General features: G+C 41.4%; 2 protein-coding genes across 2 annotated transcripts in view; both read right to left on the minus strand.

The window, feature by feature from the left end:
• The window catches only part of PAK2 (p21 (RAC1) activated kinase 2), a 102,546-nt gene extending 93,079 nt beyond the window's left edge, over positions 1–9,467 (minus strand). Inside the window, exons 1-2 of the mRNA XM_048864077.2 lie at positions 9,415–9,467; positions 3,219–3,275 (exon numbers count right to left, since the gene is read on the minus strand). The gene's annotated coding sequence lies outside the window, so the exon portion shown is untranslated. The remainder of the gene's footprint in view (positions 1–3,218; positions 3,276–9,414) is intronic.
• On the minus strand, positions 1,771–16,782 carry PIGX (phosphatidylinositol glycan anchor biosynthesis class X). Its single transcript, XM_075132297.1, is given in 8 exon segments — positions 1,771–3,275; positions 9,415–9,515; positions 10,897–11,110; positions 12,404–12,545; positions 13,082–13,145; positions 14,583–14,685; positions 16,421–16,747; positions 16,750–16,782. Coding segments are annotated over 8 exon segments (1,143 nt in total). The 3' UTR covers positions 1,771–3,116.
• Between the last annotated feature and the right edge of the window lie 12 nt (positions 16,783–16,794).

Here is a 16,794-nt window from a genome sequence, read left to right on the forward strand (position 1 = left end):
TGCCTGTGGCTGAACAGAAATCATCCCTGCTGTTAGCCATGCAATGGCGGGAGGGGTGAAGCGATCATCCCAGAGAATTGGGGGTGTGTGTGTGTGTGGGGGAAGTTAGTTGGGTTTGTGCCGCATGTTAACCCAAACATCGCAGCCCCTCCTTTTAAACGGCCAACACATTTTAAAGAGCCAACCCAACAGCTGTTTGGTATGTGAAATGAGGGTGCTGCTGTTTGAAACCATCTCTCACACCATACCAGCAGGCCTTCGATATAAGAGGCAAAATGTTACCTTGTAAACGAAGCACACGTGCTATGTAATGTTATGTTAACAGCTTGGTTCACTGTGAAAGAGTCTACCCATTGTTCTCTAAAATGTCTCTTTTTTTAAAGACTAATCTCCCTTTTTCCCTCCCGCAGCTGCAAATGTTTCATCGCTCTCCGTATCATCTCGGTCCCAGAGGCTATCAAAGCTAAGAAGCCGAAAAAAATGCACTCACGATGAAATGTTCTGTAAGCTCATGCAGGCCTCCTATGCTGAAAGAGCCCAGCACAACGTGTGGAGGGAGACAATGTCAGAGTCCAGGAAAGCACAAAATGAACGCAAGAGGCGTCGGTGTGGTGAGAGGAGGCAGGATGCAATGCTGAGGCTACTGGAGGATCAAACTGATATGCTCCAGCATATGGTTGAGGTGCAGGAAAGGCCGTAGGAGCACACTAGACCTTTATGGAGGCAGACACTGCATTCAGCAACAACAGGTAAGAACATTAGTGAGTCTGCAAAGGGGGAAAAAGGGTTGTCCTGGCCATTAAACTCAGTTAAAGCTTCTAAAGATTAAGCCTACTAGTCCCAAATTGCTAATTCTGTAATCAAATTCCTACCTCTACCAGAAATTCAGGAATAGACACCATTGCAATTTATCAGAGCAGAAGATTATTTCTCTCAAATTAACTTGAAATAATTAACATAAACATTAATGAAGATAAGTAAAATGCTAAGCAATTTATCCTACGCTGTTCCACATTTACACTAGAATGACCAGGCACAAACAAAACTAATCAGTGCACTGATGCTATCCTCACTAGGAGGCACCTAATTTTTAAAGCAAACTATTTGATTAGAAACAACAGCATGCTAGGCTCTGTGCAATTCATAAAGATTCACACCATTTCTCCTACTCCAGTTTACCACTGTGAACTTTGTGTCACCTCTGTACATTTCTCAGCCACTCACTCATTAAGTTCCACAACTAGCAGTATTTTCCTAATTTGTCCCATGGAAATTCAGTTTTCTTTCTCTAGGCAATGATATGAGGTGGGCTAATCACTTTAAATAGTTCACACTGAACGTTATCTAACTGTCTTCGAGATTAATAGAACCTTGAACAAGGGGAGGGACTTCAAAAGAGAACTATCTGCCAGAGCTGGGGGCCACTTGTGATGGCACAGTTCCAAGGTTCAGCATGCAGCATGTGTTTGGACATAACAGCAAAAAAACCCAAAAAACTCAAATTTGGAAATTAAAACAAAAAAAACCCATCCCAGGACAAGTTAAACAACAGACACTCACAACTGATCTCATCATGGCACAGCTGCTCAGACACAGCTAAATAAGTAACAAATAAAGTCTATCTGAATTTTTTTTTAAATATCTCCCTTCCCCCAAACAGATGCAGAGGAGTCAGAAACTGAGGTAGTGGATGAAGTACTGGTGCAGCCATCATCATTCTGCACTTTGTCAAGGGAAAACAAGAGACCAGAGTCAAATCACTTTCCAATCTGCGGTAGAAGTCACAAGACAAGCTCTTTATTGAGCTTCAGAAGGAGATGAACAATGCCCAGGAATTCCAGAAGCTGTAACTGTGGAGGAAGAGGAAAGGCCAATTCTGCTGACAGAGGAAGGACTAGGCTGCGCAACTATAGGCCACATAAGAAGGGTATAGGAATAGAATTTGAAAGACAGGACTTTTGCTTTTTATTGCATCTGTAATTTCATAAACAGAATCACTTATATTTAATATCCTCTAGATATATGGGAAATAAAACAGTCTTCTGCACAAATCTGTTTTAGGAGTTATCTTAAGCTCATAATGCCCCCTACTGACAGACAACAGAAACACAAGTTATATTTGGGGCAGCTCAGTTTTTCCATTAATGAAGCAATTTCCTCTCTGTTTCCTTGTATTTCTTAATAGCTCCGATGATTACCTCCAGTCTTCCAAGTATTCAATTCCAGCTTAGCATCATTTCATAGATTCATAGATTCCAAGGCCAGAAGGGACCTCTGTGGTCATCTAGTCTGACCTCCTGCATAACACATGCACAGAACTTTCTCAAAATAATTCCTATTTGGATGAGGCTCTATTATTTCACAGGCTCTATTATCCTCTGAAAAATCAGAATTATTAGTCCAGCTTCTGATTTACTCATTAAACACCTGGAAGTTTCTTCCAAATTTGTAAGGCCTCTTTAAAATCATATAAATCTGGCTGCCTCCTGAAAGTCAACGTTAATAAAATAGGGACCATTGTGTCTTTCCAATGCTTGGAAATCCTTTCCTGTTCCAGGTTAAATGTACAGCCTCACAAAACAAATTCAAATACAACAGAGCTTAATTATGTACCAGTTTAAAATTCAAACGACCAGGGAACTTCTTTATCTGATAATAATCAATCTACCAAGTCAGTTTGTTTAAAATCTTGGAAGAAGAATGCGTAACGAGAGGCAGTGTGGTCCAGAACGTAGGGCACACTAGATTAGGAGACAGGAGACCTGAGTTCTGTTCCCAGCTCTGCCAATGAATTGGTGCATAACCTTGGGAAAGTTGCCTCATCTCTCTCTGTCTTTGTTCTCCCTCCCATCCTTTGCCTGCTTTGTCTAAATAGAATGCAAGTTATTTAGTGCAGGGATGGTCTCTTACTAGGCGTATGTACAGTGCCTGGCACACGAGGGTCATGATCTCAGATGGGTCCTCTAGGCATTACCATAATACAGGTTATAGATAATAAACTGCATTCCATTTATGGAACCCTAAATGGAACAGACTAAGTTTGCATTCAGTTAAATTTAATGCATGGTACTCATTATTGTTTCGTACTGACTCCAGCTATAAAGTCTTGCTCAGTTTCATTCTGAGCAGTGCACCAAGGAGAAGTGTCCATATTTGTATACAGCTGCAAGAACCAGACTGGAGCACAGGACGGTGGTAAGAAAAGTCACTGCACATACCAAGGCACTGTGTTGTTTGAGTCCCACTGGAACCTGCAGTATCACTTCCTTATTTACCTATGAAGAGAGAGTTGGATGTTAAACCCGAGTAAAAACATATTCTTGAGCTATTATTCCATTTTCAATAGCTTTTGTTTCTCGTTTATATATGGTAATTAAGCAAGCTTCACAGCACAGTCTATTTAATGTTAGTAAACAGCCTTCAACATCATTTAACCACTCTAGTTGCTCAGGCACTCTCCATTCATTTACAAGATTTATCCTTTCATACAGTATTGGAGTTCAAAAGTCAAAGTGGGGGGGGGGGAGACATTTCCATTTAGTCTGTCTGCCCATCTTGAGAACTGGCTTCTTCTTGAACTTCTGGGGCATTTATCTGGTACACAGTACCAGAGGCACTGTACTGTTCATTTATTTTCTCTACAGCTTTGCTCTTATATTAACCTTGACATTAGGGACATTATGCAACTCCCGCACACTATAGGACTGGAGAAATAAGCTTATGGAATGAATACCTGGATAAATAACTCTCATGTAACTATGACCTGCAAAGACAAAAAAAGGGCTTGCATCCTTTTATGCTCCTTATTATTAATGAAGTCCTGAAGATTTTTGTCAAGAACAGTAAACAAGAAGTCCTCCAGTAAAAGCAGGTGACCAGACACGATATTCCCGATATTTCCGTGTGGAAAAAAGCAAAAAGACTTTTTTAAAAAACAAAACAAAAGAAAAACTGACCAAAAGCTTCCATGCCGTCTTTATATATAAAGAAGCAAAAAAGGACACAAACACCACCTTCTTTAAATCCTTTGCAGGTCACCTTTAATGTTCTGTGGCCTCCAAAGATTTCCGAGATGCAGAGTTGCTCAAATTACAGTGCCAGGTCACTCTTATTTCAGAATCTCTGCACTACTGCAGCACTGTTGAGTTTCAAATCAAGTGCTGACTGTATCAAGGACTTGAATCCAGAACCAGTGTAAATGAAATAAAAAAAAAAAAACTTCATCAGAGACATAAGCCATAGGTTTGCATCCAGATTGGCATGAAAGGCCTTTCCCTTTATCGTTCTTTAAACTTTTCTCTAAAAATAATCATCCAACACAAAATGTATAAACCCAAGAACATTCACATTCACCTTCCTCCTTTTGTTCTTCAAACTAGGAGTAAAATCCTTATGCATAGGCTTGGAAGGATTAGTTTTTTATTGTTAAATGTCAGTAAGCAGCTATTTCACTGTACACACACCAGATGAAAAAATATTTCCATCAATGGTAATAAAAATTTACAGAGAAGTAAAGTAAGAAAAATGATGCTTGAGAACTTATTAGAATAAGGATATTTACTTTGTATATTCTGACATGTGATGTTGACAATTTGTATTTCAGTGGTTATAGAGCTTTAACTTTTTGAATCTCAGCATCTCCTATAATTAAATAATTATTGTCTGACCCTCAATTTCCCACAACTGTGAAAATTTAAATTGGTAAAAACTGAGAAAATGTTTAAAAATAAACATCTATATTATCCATCAAAATTATATGTATAAAAAAATAGAATTCTGCCCAGCCTAGTTATGAAGACCAATGCATAACATCAGTTATACCTCAGGGCTCCAGGTAAACCACTACAGGAGGGGGAAAGGTCCAGAGACAGCAACAGTCATCAAGGAAACGGACAGCACAGAATGTACAGAGGGAGCAAAAGTGGAAACTAGGTAAAATTATGAAGGATGAGTATTAAAAAACAACACATTTAGGAACAAAATTAGAAAGGTCAAGGCACAAAATGAGATTAAACTAGCTACGGACATAAAGGGTAACAAGAAAACATTTTACAAATACTTTAGAAGCAAGAGAAAGACCAAGGACAAGGTAAGCCCGTTACTCAATGAGGAGGGAAAGACAATAACAGAAAATGCAGCAATGGCAGAAGTGTCAAATGACGTTTTTGTTTCAGTTTTCATCAAAAAAAGTTAGCAGTTATTAGACAACGAACATAATGAACATCAGTGCAAATGGGGTAGGATCTGAGGCTCATATAGGAAAACAACAAATTAAAAATCAACAATATAGATGTCTTCAAGTCAGCAGGGCCTGATGAAATACATTCTAGAATACTCAGGGAACTGGCTGAAGACATCTCTGAGCCATTAGCGATTATCTTTGAGAACTCATGGAACACAGGAGAGATCCCAGAGGACTGGAAAAGGACAAATATAGTACCTGTGTATAAAAAAGGGGAATAAGGACAACCCAGGGAATTATAGACCAGTCAGTTCTCGTAAGGGGATATGCAAGAAAAATCCTTTAATGGAAGTAGAGCATGAGTTGAGTTGTTGGATCATATTAAAGAAGTTCTGTATTAAAATCACAAATGAGTTTGATTCCCCACAGTTTAAATTCCAGGGTATTACTAATTAAGAGGTCTCTTGGTTTTTGGTACTGTTTCTCTCCCTCTATGTGTGAAACTTGCAAGCTGCTAATTGCATTAGTACATTCTAAGACAGAGTCTGTTCTCAAAGCAATTCACACAGAGAGAGACTCAAAGCAATACTCTGTAACAACAGAAACAGCACCCAAAGACTCCCCACCCTTTTGTTGTATTAACAATTGTGATTAAAATAGAGATAGAGGATGTATGTGGATGGATGCTTGGTGTGGATAATAACTGAATGATCAGGGAGGTGCCAGCCTAAGAATCCAGTGTCCACCGGCTGAAGAAGGCGTCAAGTGGAAATAACCAGAGGACCCCCAGAGGGCAGACTGGAATCCACCCAACAGCCTCAAGAATGGGAGAACCAAAGAACAAGATAACATCTAGCAGCATGGAGCCGTCAGGAATGTGCTATCGGCTGATTGATTCAGCAACAGCATGATGAAGCAATTCCCATAGACTGGAATAGGAAGAAATTCCTACAAAAATGGACTCTAGAAAGTGAGAATTTTGGCGTCTGATTCTGCAAACCAACTTCCAGGAGCATCAGATGAGCATCTGACAAGGCCCTGCTCCCTCCTCATGTCCAGGCCACCTGGCCAGTGGCTTGGCATGAGCAACTCTAAGGCTGGTAACTATGATAACAACCTTGCAGAACCTGTGTGTGTGTGTGTGTTTGTATGATTGAATGTGTGAATAAATATGAGATTGAATGGAATGTTATAGCTATAACTAACTTCTTACTATGATTCTTTCTGTTTTCACAATAAATGTGGTATTTTGCCTTTTCCTCTTTAATAAGATCCTGCTGGTTTTTATTTTATTGGTACACCATTTTTCCCACTCCCCACTGACCCCAGCACCAAATAGGCTAGACATTGTTAGGAGTAGTTATGGGCAGATAAAATTAAAGAATAATCAAATAACTATGTCTCATTTAAGCTAGGGGCTCATCAGTTGAAAACACAGAGGAGGAGAAAGACCTAGGTGCATAAGCTGATCGCAGGGTGACTATGAGCACCAATGCAAGGTGGCCATTAAAAAAAGGCAAATGCAATCCTGGGATGTATCAGGCAAGATATTTCAAGTAGACATTGGGAAGTATTAATGCCATTGTGCAAGGCACTAGTCAGACCTCACTGGGAATACTGTGTACTGTTCTGGTCACCCATGTTCAAGAAACATGGATTCAAACTCAAACAGGTGCAGAAATGATTAGGGAATGTAGAGTCTATCTTACAAGAGGAGACTAAAAAAGCTTGGCTTGTTTAGATTAGCTGAACAAAGGTTGAGAGGGAATATGACTGCTCTCTATGAATACAAGAGTTGGGTAAACACCAGGGAGGGAGACGAGCTATTCAAGAAAAAGGACAACATTGGCAAAAGAACAAATGGGGACAAACTGGATGGGAACAAGTTTAGGCTGGAAATTAGAAGGTTTCTAACCATCAGAGGCATGAGGTTCTGGAACAGCCTCCCAATAGGAGTGGTGGATGCAAACAACCTACCTAGTTTTAAAATGAAGCTTGACAACATAATAGAGGCTCAACTTAAATGCATACCCCAAATTAAAAAAACATAGAGAATCAAAAAAGTGCCACCGTGGCTAAACCACAAAGTAAAAGAAAGAGAGAGAGGCAAAAAGGCATCCTTTAAAAAGCGGAAGTTAAATTCTAGTGAGGAAAAAAAAAGGAGCATAAACTCTGGCAAATATAAAATTAGGAAAAATATAATTAGGAAGGCCAAAAAAGAATCTGAAGGACAGCTAGCCAAAGACTCAAAAAGTAAAAGCAAATTTTTTTTTAAAGTACATCAGAAGCAGGAAGCTGCAAAACCACCAGTGGGGCCACTGGACGATAGAGATGCTAATGGAGAGCTCAAGGACAATAAGGCTATTGCGGAGAAACTAAATGAACTCTTTGCATTGGTCTTCACGGCTGATGATGTTAGGGAGATTTCCAAACCTGAGCTATTCTTTTTAGGTGACAAATCTGAAGAACTGTCCCAGATTGAGGTAACATTAGAGGAGGTTTTGGAACAAACTGATAAATTAAACAGTAATAAGTCCCCAGGACCGGATGGTATCCATCCAAGAGTTCTGAAGGAACTCAAATGTGAAATTGCAGAACTATTAACTGTGGTTTGTAACCTATCATTTAAATCAGCTTCTGTACCAAATGACTGGAGGATAGGTAATGTGACGCCAATTTTTAAAAAGGGCTCCAGAGGTGATCTCAGCAATTACAGACCAGTAAGCCTGACTTCAATACCGGGCAAACTGGTTGAAACTATAGTAAAGAACAGATTTGTCAGACACAATGGATGATCATAATTTGTTGGGGAAGAGTCAACATGGTTTTTGTAAAGGGAAATCATGCCACACCAATCTACTAAAATTCTTTGAGGGGGTCGGCAAGCATGTGGACAAGGGGGATCCAGTGGATATAGTGTATTTAGATTTTCAGAAAGCCTTTGACAAGGTCCCTCACCAAAGGCTCTTGGGCAAGGTGGGCTATCAAGGGATGGGAAGGAAGGTCCTCTCATGTATTGGTAACTAGTTAAAAGATAGGAAACAAAGGGTAAGAATAAATGGTCAGTTTTCAGAATGGAGGGAGGTAAATAGTGGTGTCCCCCGGGGTCTGTACTGGGACCATAAATGATCTAGAAAAAGTGGTAAAAAGTGCGGTGGCAAATTTTGCAGATGATGCAAAACTACTCAAGAGCTGCAGAGGGATCTCATAGAACTGAGTGACTGGACGGCAAGGTGGCAGATGAAATTCAATGTTGATAAATGTAGAGTAATACACATTGGAAAGCATGATCCAAACTATACATATAAAATGATGGGGTCTAAATTAACTGTTAACACTCAAGAAAGAGATCTTGGAGTCCTTGTGGATAGTTCTCTGAAAACATCCACTCAATGTGCAAGGGCAGTCAAGGAAGCTAGCAGAATGTTGGGAATCATTGGGAGGGAGATATATAGGAGGACAGAAAGTGTCATATTGCCTCTATACAGATCCATGATATGTCACATCTTGAATACTGCGTGCAGATATGGTCACCTCATCTCAAAAAAGGTATAACGGAAAAGGTTCAGAAAAGGGCAATAAATATGATTAGGGGTATGGAACAGCTTCCATATGAGGAGAGATTAATAAGACTGGGACTTTTCAGCTTGGAAAAGAGATGACTAAGGGGTGATATGATAGGGTCTATAAAATCATGACTGGTGTGGAGAAAGTAAATAAGGAAGTGTTATTTACTCCTCATAACACAAGAACTAGGATGCACCCAATGAAATTAATAGGCAACAGGTTTAAAACAAACAAAAAGAAGTATTTCTTCACACAATGCAGAGTCAACCTGTGGAAATCCTTGCCAGAGGATGATGTGAAGGCCAAGACTATAACAGGATTCAAGAACTAAATAAATTCATGGAGGATAGGTTCAGAAATAGCTATTAGCCAGGATGGGCAGGGATGGTGTTCCTAGCCTCTGTTTGCCAGAAGCTGGGCATGGGCGACAGGGGATGAATCACTCGATGATTACCTGTTCTGTTCATTGCCTCTGGGACACTTGGCATGGGCCACTGTCAGAAGGCAGGATACTGGGCTAGTTGGACCATTGGTCTAACCCAGTATGGCTGTTCCTATGTTCTTACAAGTTTATGAATGGGATTATATGACAGGGCTGTCTGCAATAGCAAGCGACTAGATTAAATGATCTAGGAGGCCCCTTCTGGTCTGAAGTAGGAACTTACAGGTTTGTACTTCACATTGTTCCAATGACAGATATGCCGGTTTCTCACTGAACATGGAGCTTCCACTTCAGAATACTTCCAACATTCAACTGATGGGAAACCTAGGAAAAGCAGAAGTATGTTACACCAAGAATCAGACCAGGATGAAGCAATATATGGAATGCAAAATCATTTCAAAGGGGATATCTGTCTGTCATGCAGTTTAGCAGTCTCTACTCACTAAAAGACTAAAAGCTAAGGGGCGAAAGAACATCAACACTGGCAGAACTTCGCTGGGAAACCTGCAGATTCAAACTAGTGCCGTCAGTCCCTTTCATAAATCCTTAAACTCAACAAATTTTTGGATATATAAGAAAGTCTACACCAGTGGTGAAATCCTAGCCCCACTGAATAGCAAATGGGGATGAAATACGATTCAAATGGCACCAGGATTTCACCATTGGTCTATGAGCTGTCTCCAATTTCCAGCCCTGCTGCTATGGTTCCTGCCTCCACCATACCCCATAATAACCTATTTTAACATTTCTCTTTATGGACTCCTGTTGTATCTCTGCAATGCTATTTTTTAAATTTAGTCTATTACTAGGAAATCCCTACCATTAAAGTTTACTATAGGTGGCAGGGAGACAAGGGAAGGCAAAGAGTCTTGAGATCCCATCATCAAAGTATATAGAACCCCCCTACAGTCCCAAAGATGTAAGAGTGAAAATAATCCATCAAATAATGCCTGAGTAAAGACATAAAGGTGAGAAACGTATTCACATATCTGGTTTGGCGGTGAGCTAGGGAGAGCCTGTCTCTTGAAAAGAAACACATTTGTAGTAGGAGTGGGGACTTGATTGTTTATAAGATTTTAAATGATTATTATGAGATATTGGATTTTTTTTTTTAAATAGTCGCAGGCCCCTATCATTCCATCTGTCAGAAAGTCAAGAGTCCCTACAAAGATTTTCCTACTTGAACACTGTGAGGGCTGGAAAGCACCGGAATACTTTTGATTGATACAGTTCAGCTTTCCTTTGTATAGACTAAGCCATGAACTGCATCAATTGCAAGGTAGAATGCTGTGGAAACAGGTGGGCCATACAAACCTTCATCAGTCCAGATTCTACAGGGATTCTAAGGAGCAGGCCAACTGTCAACACTCCCATCTTAAAGACCCATATTAGGGGATACAATCCTCCTTCCCCTGGGGTTACTTTAGAGGATAAAACGGGTATAACTGGGATTTCCAAGAAGTTTATTAACAACTAAATTAGCCCTTTGTCAGGATAAAGTAGCATTGATCCAAATAGATGTAAAAAAATAATTTGCCCTTCATTTGCAGTCACTATTTTCCCAGTTTTTAAATGACTATCCACATACCTCTCTCCACCAGTGATTTTCCCCAAAGTCTGGATTTCACACTCTGTATGGTAATAGTTATTTCTCTAATCCCTCCCTATTTCATACAACAAAGTAGGAGTTATGTGTATTTCTCACTTTTATGGCAATGAATCAATATTTCTGGACTCTTCAGAAGAGAAAGTGCTTCCCCATCATCCTCTGTTGGCCGGTGATACCGGCAGTGCACAGGCAACATGGCTTTAAAACACCGAGCACACTGAGGGTCAGGTTTCATGTAAACAACAATGGCAAGGTCTGTGGCTAAGTACTCAGGAGATTCCACATCAACAGTATCTGGAAACATCAGAGCCTGTGGAAAACACAGACACAGTCAATACAGAAGAATGAATGTCATGAAAAACACACTGATATTGTTATATAGGGAATACAGGATTAAAATGACTAAAACAGTCAACCTGTCAAGGTACCCTACTACAATGTCATGAGGGAGACAACAATTTAATTCCCAGACTAGAGATCTTTTTCCTCAGGATGACTAAAATAAAATGAGCCATGTTCATTCTGTGTCTGTCCTATTCATATAGCGCCCATCACAGTTATGCTGCTAACTTCAGTGATGTTACGGTAGTTACCTGAGGACTACACTTGGGCCAATATTTTAAATCTGTATTACAGTACTGCCTAAAAATTCCAATGGAGTTTGGGGTCCCATTGTGTTCGGCACCATATCTACACATAGTAAGAGACAGGTCTTACAATCTAAATAGACAAGATAGACAAAGGATGGAATAAAGAGATCATCATCTCCACTTTACAGAGGAAGAACTGAGGCACATAGATTAAGGAACTTGTCTGAGATCACACAGACTGTTTGTGGCAGAGTCAGGAACCTGAACAAAGTCTCCCAAGTCTCAGTATAGCACCTTAAACACAATGCCATCCTTCCTCAGAAAGTGATTTTCATTCCCAAGCATCCCAAAGTGCTCCTACAACTACTTTGCATGCATTTCCTGATACTTCTTGTTTCTCAGTAGGCCTTGTGTGAAGAACCTGGAGCATTTTGAAGAAATGCTTTAGTAGAGTCCCATAAACTTTTTCTAAACTATATGGATACATTTAGCTTCCAGGGCCTCTTTCCTACAGTTCCCCAGGTCACTGGTGTCACCATAAACCATAATACCACCATCCTCCCCTGCACTCTGTACAAGTCTATATTGCTCATGAGAGCCAATATATTCACACCCAATATTCTGAAAAACACACTACCTATATAACTAATAAGAGAATCCTATAGAAGTACCCTACATGTCTTCCAACTGCACTATAACCACATCTTCTGGGGGAGTTCCTCAGAGCCTCAGGATCATCTTCCCTAACAACTCCTGGACAGTTACTTCAATCTAATGCAAGCTGTTTTCCCTTCATTCTAGTTTCCATCCATGACTGTGCCCCTACATAGTAGAAAGCTCTGACATAAGAGGGAAGGGTCAAATCGGAATGGCTGATGAAAGTTCATCTTCATGCTAATGGAGTTTCAAATTATAGACACTGGATATTTACTCACAAATATTCAAATCATGATATGTTTTTTATTGTTTGAACCACTTCCAAACAATTCAACATGACCACTTGGACATCGTACCTCTGTTAGGTTGTGCTGTTGCAATGATGCTAACTCATAGGGATCCACATAAAGTCCTGTTGGTAGGTGTTCTTTAATTGCCACAGTGCAGCTTCCTATGGCTTCATCCCCTGCACCAAGTTCTACCTTTGTTAGCAGGTCTCTTAAAAAAAAAAAAAATGTTAGCATAAATTTCAAATAACTGCACAAAAATTTAAACTCATCATCTCAAATATTAGATGTGGCTCTCTGCTATTTGTAGGATACTCTGAGAATATAGAAAACAACATTTATCTATCTAGAATCTGACCTTTTCCTTTTAGGAAACAATATTTTATTGTATTTCCATATCTGTGAAAACCAACATCTCTCTTTTTTGTTAATTCCCCATTCATGCACCAGTATTAATGAAAATACTCAGAAATACATTTTCGTGTTGGCTTCATGTCCTTGCCGTGATATAACTAATAGGTGGCCACTAAATATTTAAGCACTGATCCTGCCAACACCTACATATATGCTTACCCTTACTCATAAGTAATCCCACTGAATACAGTGCAGTGCATTTGTTCAATTATGCATTAGTTCAATGGAGCTACTCACATGCATACAGTTAAGTACACGCATGTTTGCAGAACAGGGGCCCTGAGTAACTAGCAACTGATGCATTGCTCAAGTACATGGCTGTCATCAACTCACCTATGAAATCCCTCTTTCAGAAGCTGTTGAGTCACGGTGATATCAGGACAAGTGGCCTGTGCAGCTGAAAACACCACAAAATAAACTTTTACAGTGTTTATAGTATTGCCTCATTGTTAGGACTAACAATGATGAGCTACTTTAACTAGCTACAGCAAATTCTGAATTTACTACCTGTCTGGAAGAAGCGACTGTAGAATCAGTGATGGTAAAGATGAGACAGGCCTCAGTTTGCGGTCAGTATAAAGGGGATTTTAAGTCACTGGACACAGCCAGAACCCTGCCATTCTCTTTGGCTCTTCTGCTCTCAGACGTAAAACCCAGACCTACAAACAAATATGTGCTTAAAGTTAAGCATGTCTATAAGTGTTTGCAGGACTGGGTCCTAACTAAACACAGATTGTGTTACTTAATGTCACCACCAAGGGCCTTCAGATGTTTCCTGCCTAGACTAAGCAGTTGTGGCAAGGACAGCTGAATACGCTGTAAGCAATCAAAAATGACAAAAACACTTGACCAATTACAATACTTCTGTGTACATAAATCTAGTTAATTCTAATAATCTAATGACATTTGATACCTGGTCCCACACTGAGTCAGTTTTTAACTGAGCAAAATACATTTGCTCGCTGCACAAGATAATATAACTTTTCTGGACCTCAGAAAAGTTCAAATGACTTACTCTTGTCTTTTGATTTCTGTAATCATTTGCAGTAGCGAGCGTAGAAAAAGATTCAAGGAACCATGCATAGGAACCACTCATTGCTTTTGGTTATACTAACATTTCAAACATTCTTAACAAAAATTTATTATAACTGATGTTGTTTAATAAAACCTACAAAACTTTTCAGTGAGAAGGGTGGGAAATGTTCAGAACATCAGGAAAAAAATGAATATTTACAAAACTGAAAATTATTGCTTCTATTTCAGATGATTTAACATTTTGGAGGCTTTATTCCAATGTAAAATAAAAAAAACTGCAAATACAGTGGGTTTGTTTTGTGTCTTCTCCTATCATAGGTGATACCTTCAAAAGCTATAATCTTAAAAATTTTACCTTTTCTTTCAATACTGCCCAATACATAAACAGCATTCTATGATTATGTAGTAAAACCACAAGCATCTCTGTATTTCTGCATTGTTTATCAAACTATAGATCCAATTCACTGCTAATATAAGAAAGAGTAACTCCAATAACTATAATGAAATTGCACCTGCTTACACCAACAATTATTTTGGTCCCACATGCGTTCATTCTTCCCTGAAATAAAATGTTTGATTAGCACAGTATTATTTGAAACTAATCTCAGGATTTATGGATATTCTACAATGGAAAGTTTAATAACCTCTCCCACACTTCTTACTTCACATCCCTTCTCATTTCATAGTATGCGAGGAATTCACAAATTATCTCTTAACAGTTTCAATTATCAGTTGCTTAGAAAGTTTATTTGGCAGCTTGCTCAGTGAAAGCTTAAATATTTTAATTTGTTTAACTTACACAAATTTTCTGCTGTGCAAACAAGCAAGGATACTCTAAAGGTGAGAATACTTTTCCAAAGAAACACTTTCTCCATCCACTGCCACTGCATTTCCAAATGCAACTGCAAAAAATCACAGTTCCTATGAACATGGGATATTTCATCAACAGATTTTCAATTCAAATCAGACCTTCAGAAACTCTGTGTATCATAGTAATTAATCACACCAATGACACTTCCCATGTCACAAAGCCTATCAGCGTCCTTGTCCTTATCTGTCCATGTGGGCTTGAATCAATGTCTTGGTATCTGTGTTAGCATCAAGACTTGTGTCTGGGCATATCTACACTGCTGCTGGCAGGGATTTGGGGCTCTGGTAGACATATGCCTGCTAGCTCTGATTGCTACTCTAAAAATAGCAATGTGGCCATAGTGGTGGGTCGGGCTACCCATCTAAAGTATGTTTTTAGCATTTCGGACTGTACTCGCGTGGCTAGCCAAACCCGTCACCCATTACACTATGCATACTACTATTTCTAGTGTACTAGCTCAACCAGAACTAGCACATGTGCGTCTACCCAACCTGGGAATTACCCCTTCCAGCTGCAGTGTAGCTGTGTCACTGTCAAGTTCACTGATACACAAGCTATGACACATGGATAATAGTAGAGACAGAAAACATGTGTACACCACACACACAAAAAAGTGTGTGCTCTTAACACAGCTCACCCGGACTAGTTGATTTGATTAAAATTGCAGCAAAGACATGTCAACTCATCTTTTAACATGAGTTAATAACTTGAGTTCAACTCCAAGCTCTGCTACAGGCTTTAATTTGAGCTAACCCAAGGTCTGGTGTCTTCAGTGATATGTTCACCAGAGCTAGCGTAGAAACTACCCTATTTTTGCAGTGTACACACCCTCAATGCATAGGGGAGACAGTGGGTGTATGGGTGGGCGTGTGCATGCATGGGTCACTGTCGTGATCACAGACATAGGAGTACTGGTAGGGCCTCCGTATGTCTCAGAGTCCCCATCTTTCCCAGACATGGGTGCCAGAAGGACTGCCAACATGTGGGGACCAAGGAATCATAAAGGTGCCGGCAGGGGTGAAAGTAAGGTAGTACAGGCTAGTACTGCGTACTGGTAAATAGTAGCCGCAGGTACCGGCCCCTACTGCCTTGCTTTAAAGTGTTGCTGCGTCAGCGCTTTAACATCGCCGCCGATTTGCGCTCCCCATCAGCGGCCCTGGCGGGTCCCTAGCAGCAGGGCCGCCGATGGGGGCGTGCGAAAGGGGCAGCGACGTTAAAATACTGCAGGGTCCTTAAGCGCTGCCACGGCACAGACCCTACTTAAGGCACTGCCGCAGCAACATTTTATCGTCCCTGCCCCTTTTGCACCCCCTGGCTGCCAACGGGGGGGGGGGGGGGAGGAGAAGCAGCTGCCCCGGGGCCAGTGATTTAAAAGGGCCCTGGGCTCTGACCGCTGCTGTGGTAGCGACAACACCGGCCGAAGCCCTGGGCCCTTTAAATCGCCCGTGGATCCCGCGGCGGCGCGGCCTAGGGAGACGCTGACCCCCAGCCCCGCCCCTTCCACTGGGGCCGGAGCAGGCCCTGTGCCGTTAAGTTTTCAATTTGATTTTCACTCCTGGGGGCCAGGCACATTCGCTTTGGCCCGGCCGCCAGGCCTGTGGAGATAAATTTGGGGACCTGGTACTTCATGCCGGCTGAGGCCCCACTCCCGCCCTATGCACTTTATGTACACAGACGCCTTGGGGGGCTCCTGAGCATGTCCCTCCGGGCCCCGTCAGCGCTGCGGCCACCCCCCCATGCCAGCACAGAAGGGGCTCTGCAGTTACGCTCGCAACTCGGGGCAGGGGGCTGGGCGCCCCGCCGAGGTCAGGCTCTGAGAAGTGATGGGGGGACAGGGCCCGCAGATACACGGGCAAGGCGCCGCCACCGTCCGCACGAGTCTGCGCTCCGCACGCAGCCGGACCGCCACACGGATTGCGGGCGCTGGGCCCTGCCCGGACGGGCCACAGCGGCGGAGGAGGGGGGACACCGACAGCCAGCCCCCACCCCACGCTTACCGCCGCGCCTGCCTCGCACTCTCTCCAGCACAGGGCCAGGCCCCCGCAGAGGCGACTGCCGCGCCTGCCTGAGTTCGAAGGAACAGGCTCTGAGCCCGCCACCAACAACCGACCGCGAGCTGCGGTTTCATTTTCTATGGTTC

The sequence above is a fragment of the Caretta caretta genome, chromosome 9 (assembly GCF_965140235.1).
Source record: "Caretta caretta isolate rCarCar2 chromosome 9, rCarCar1.hap1, whole genome shotgun sequence".
Lineage (NCBI taxonomy): Eukaryota > Metazoa > Chordata > Testudines > Cheloniidae > Caretta > Caretta caretta.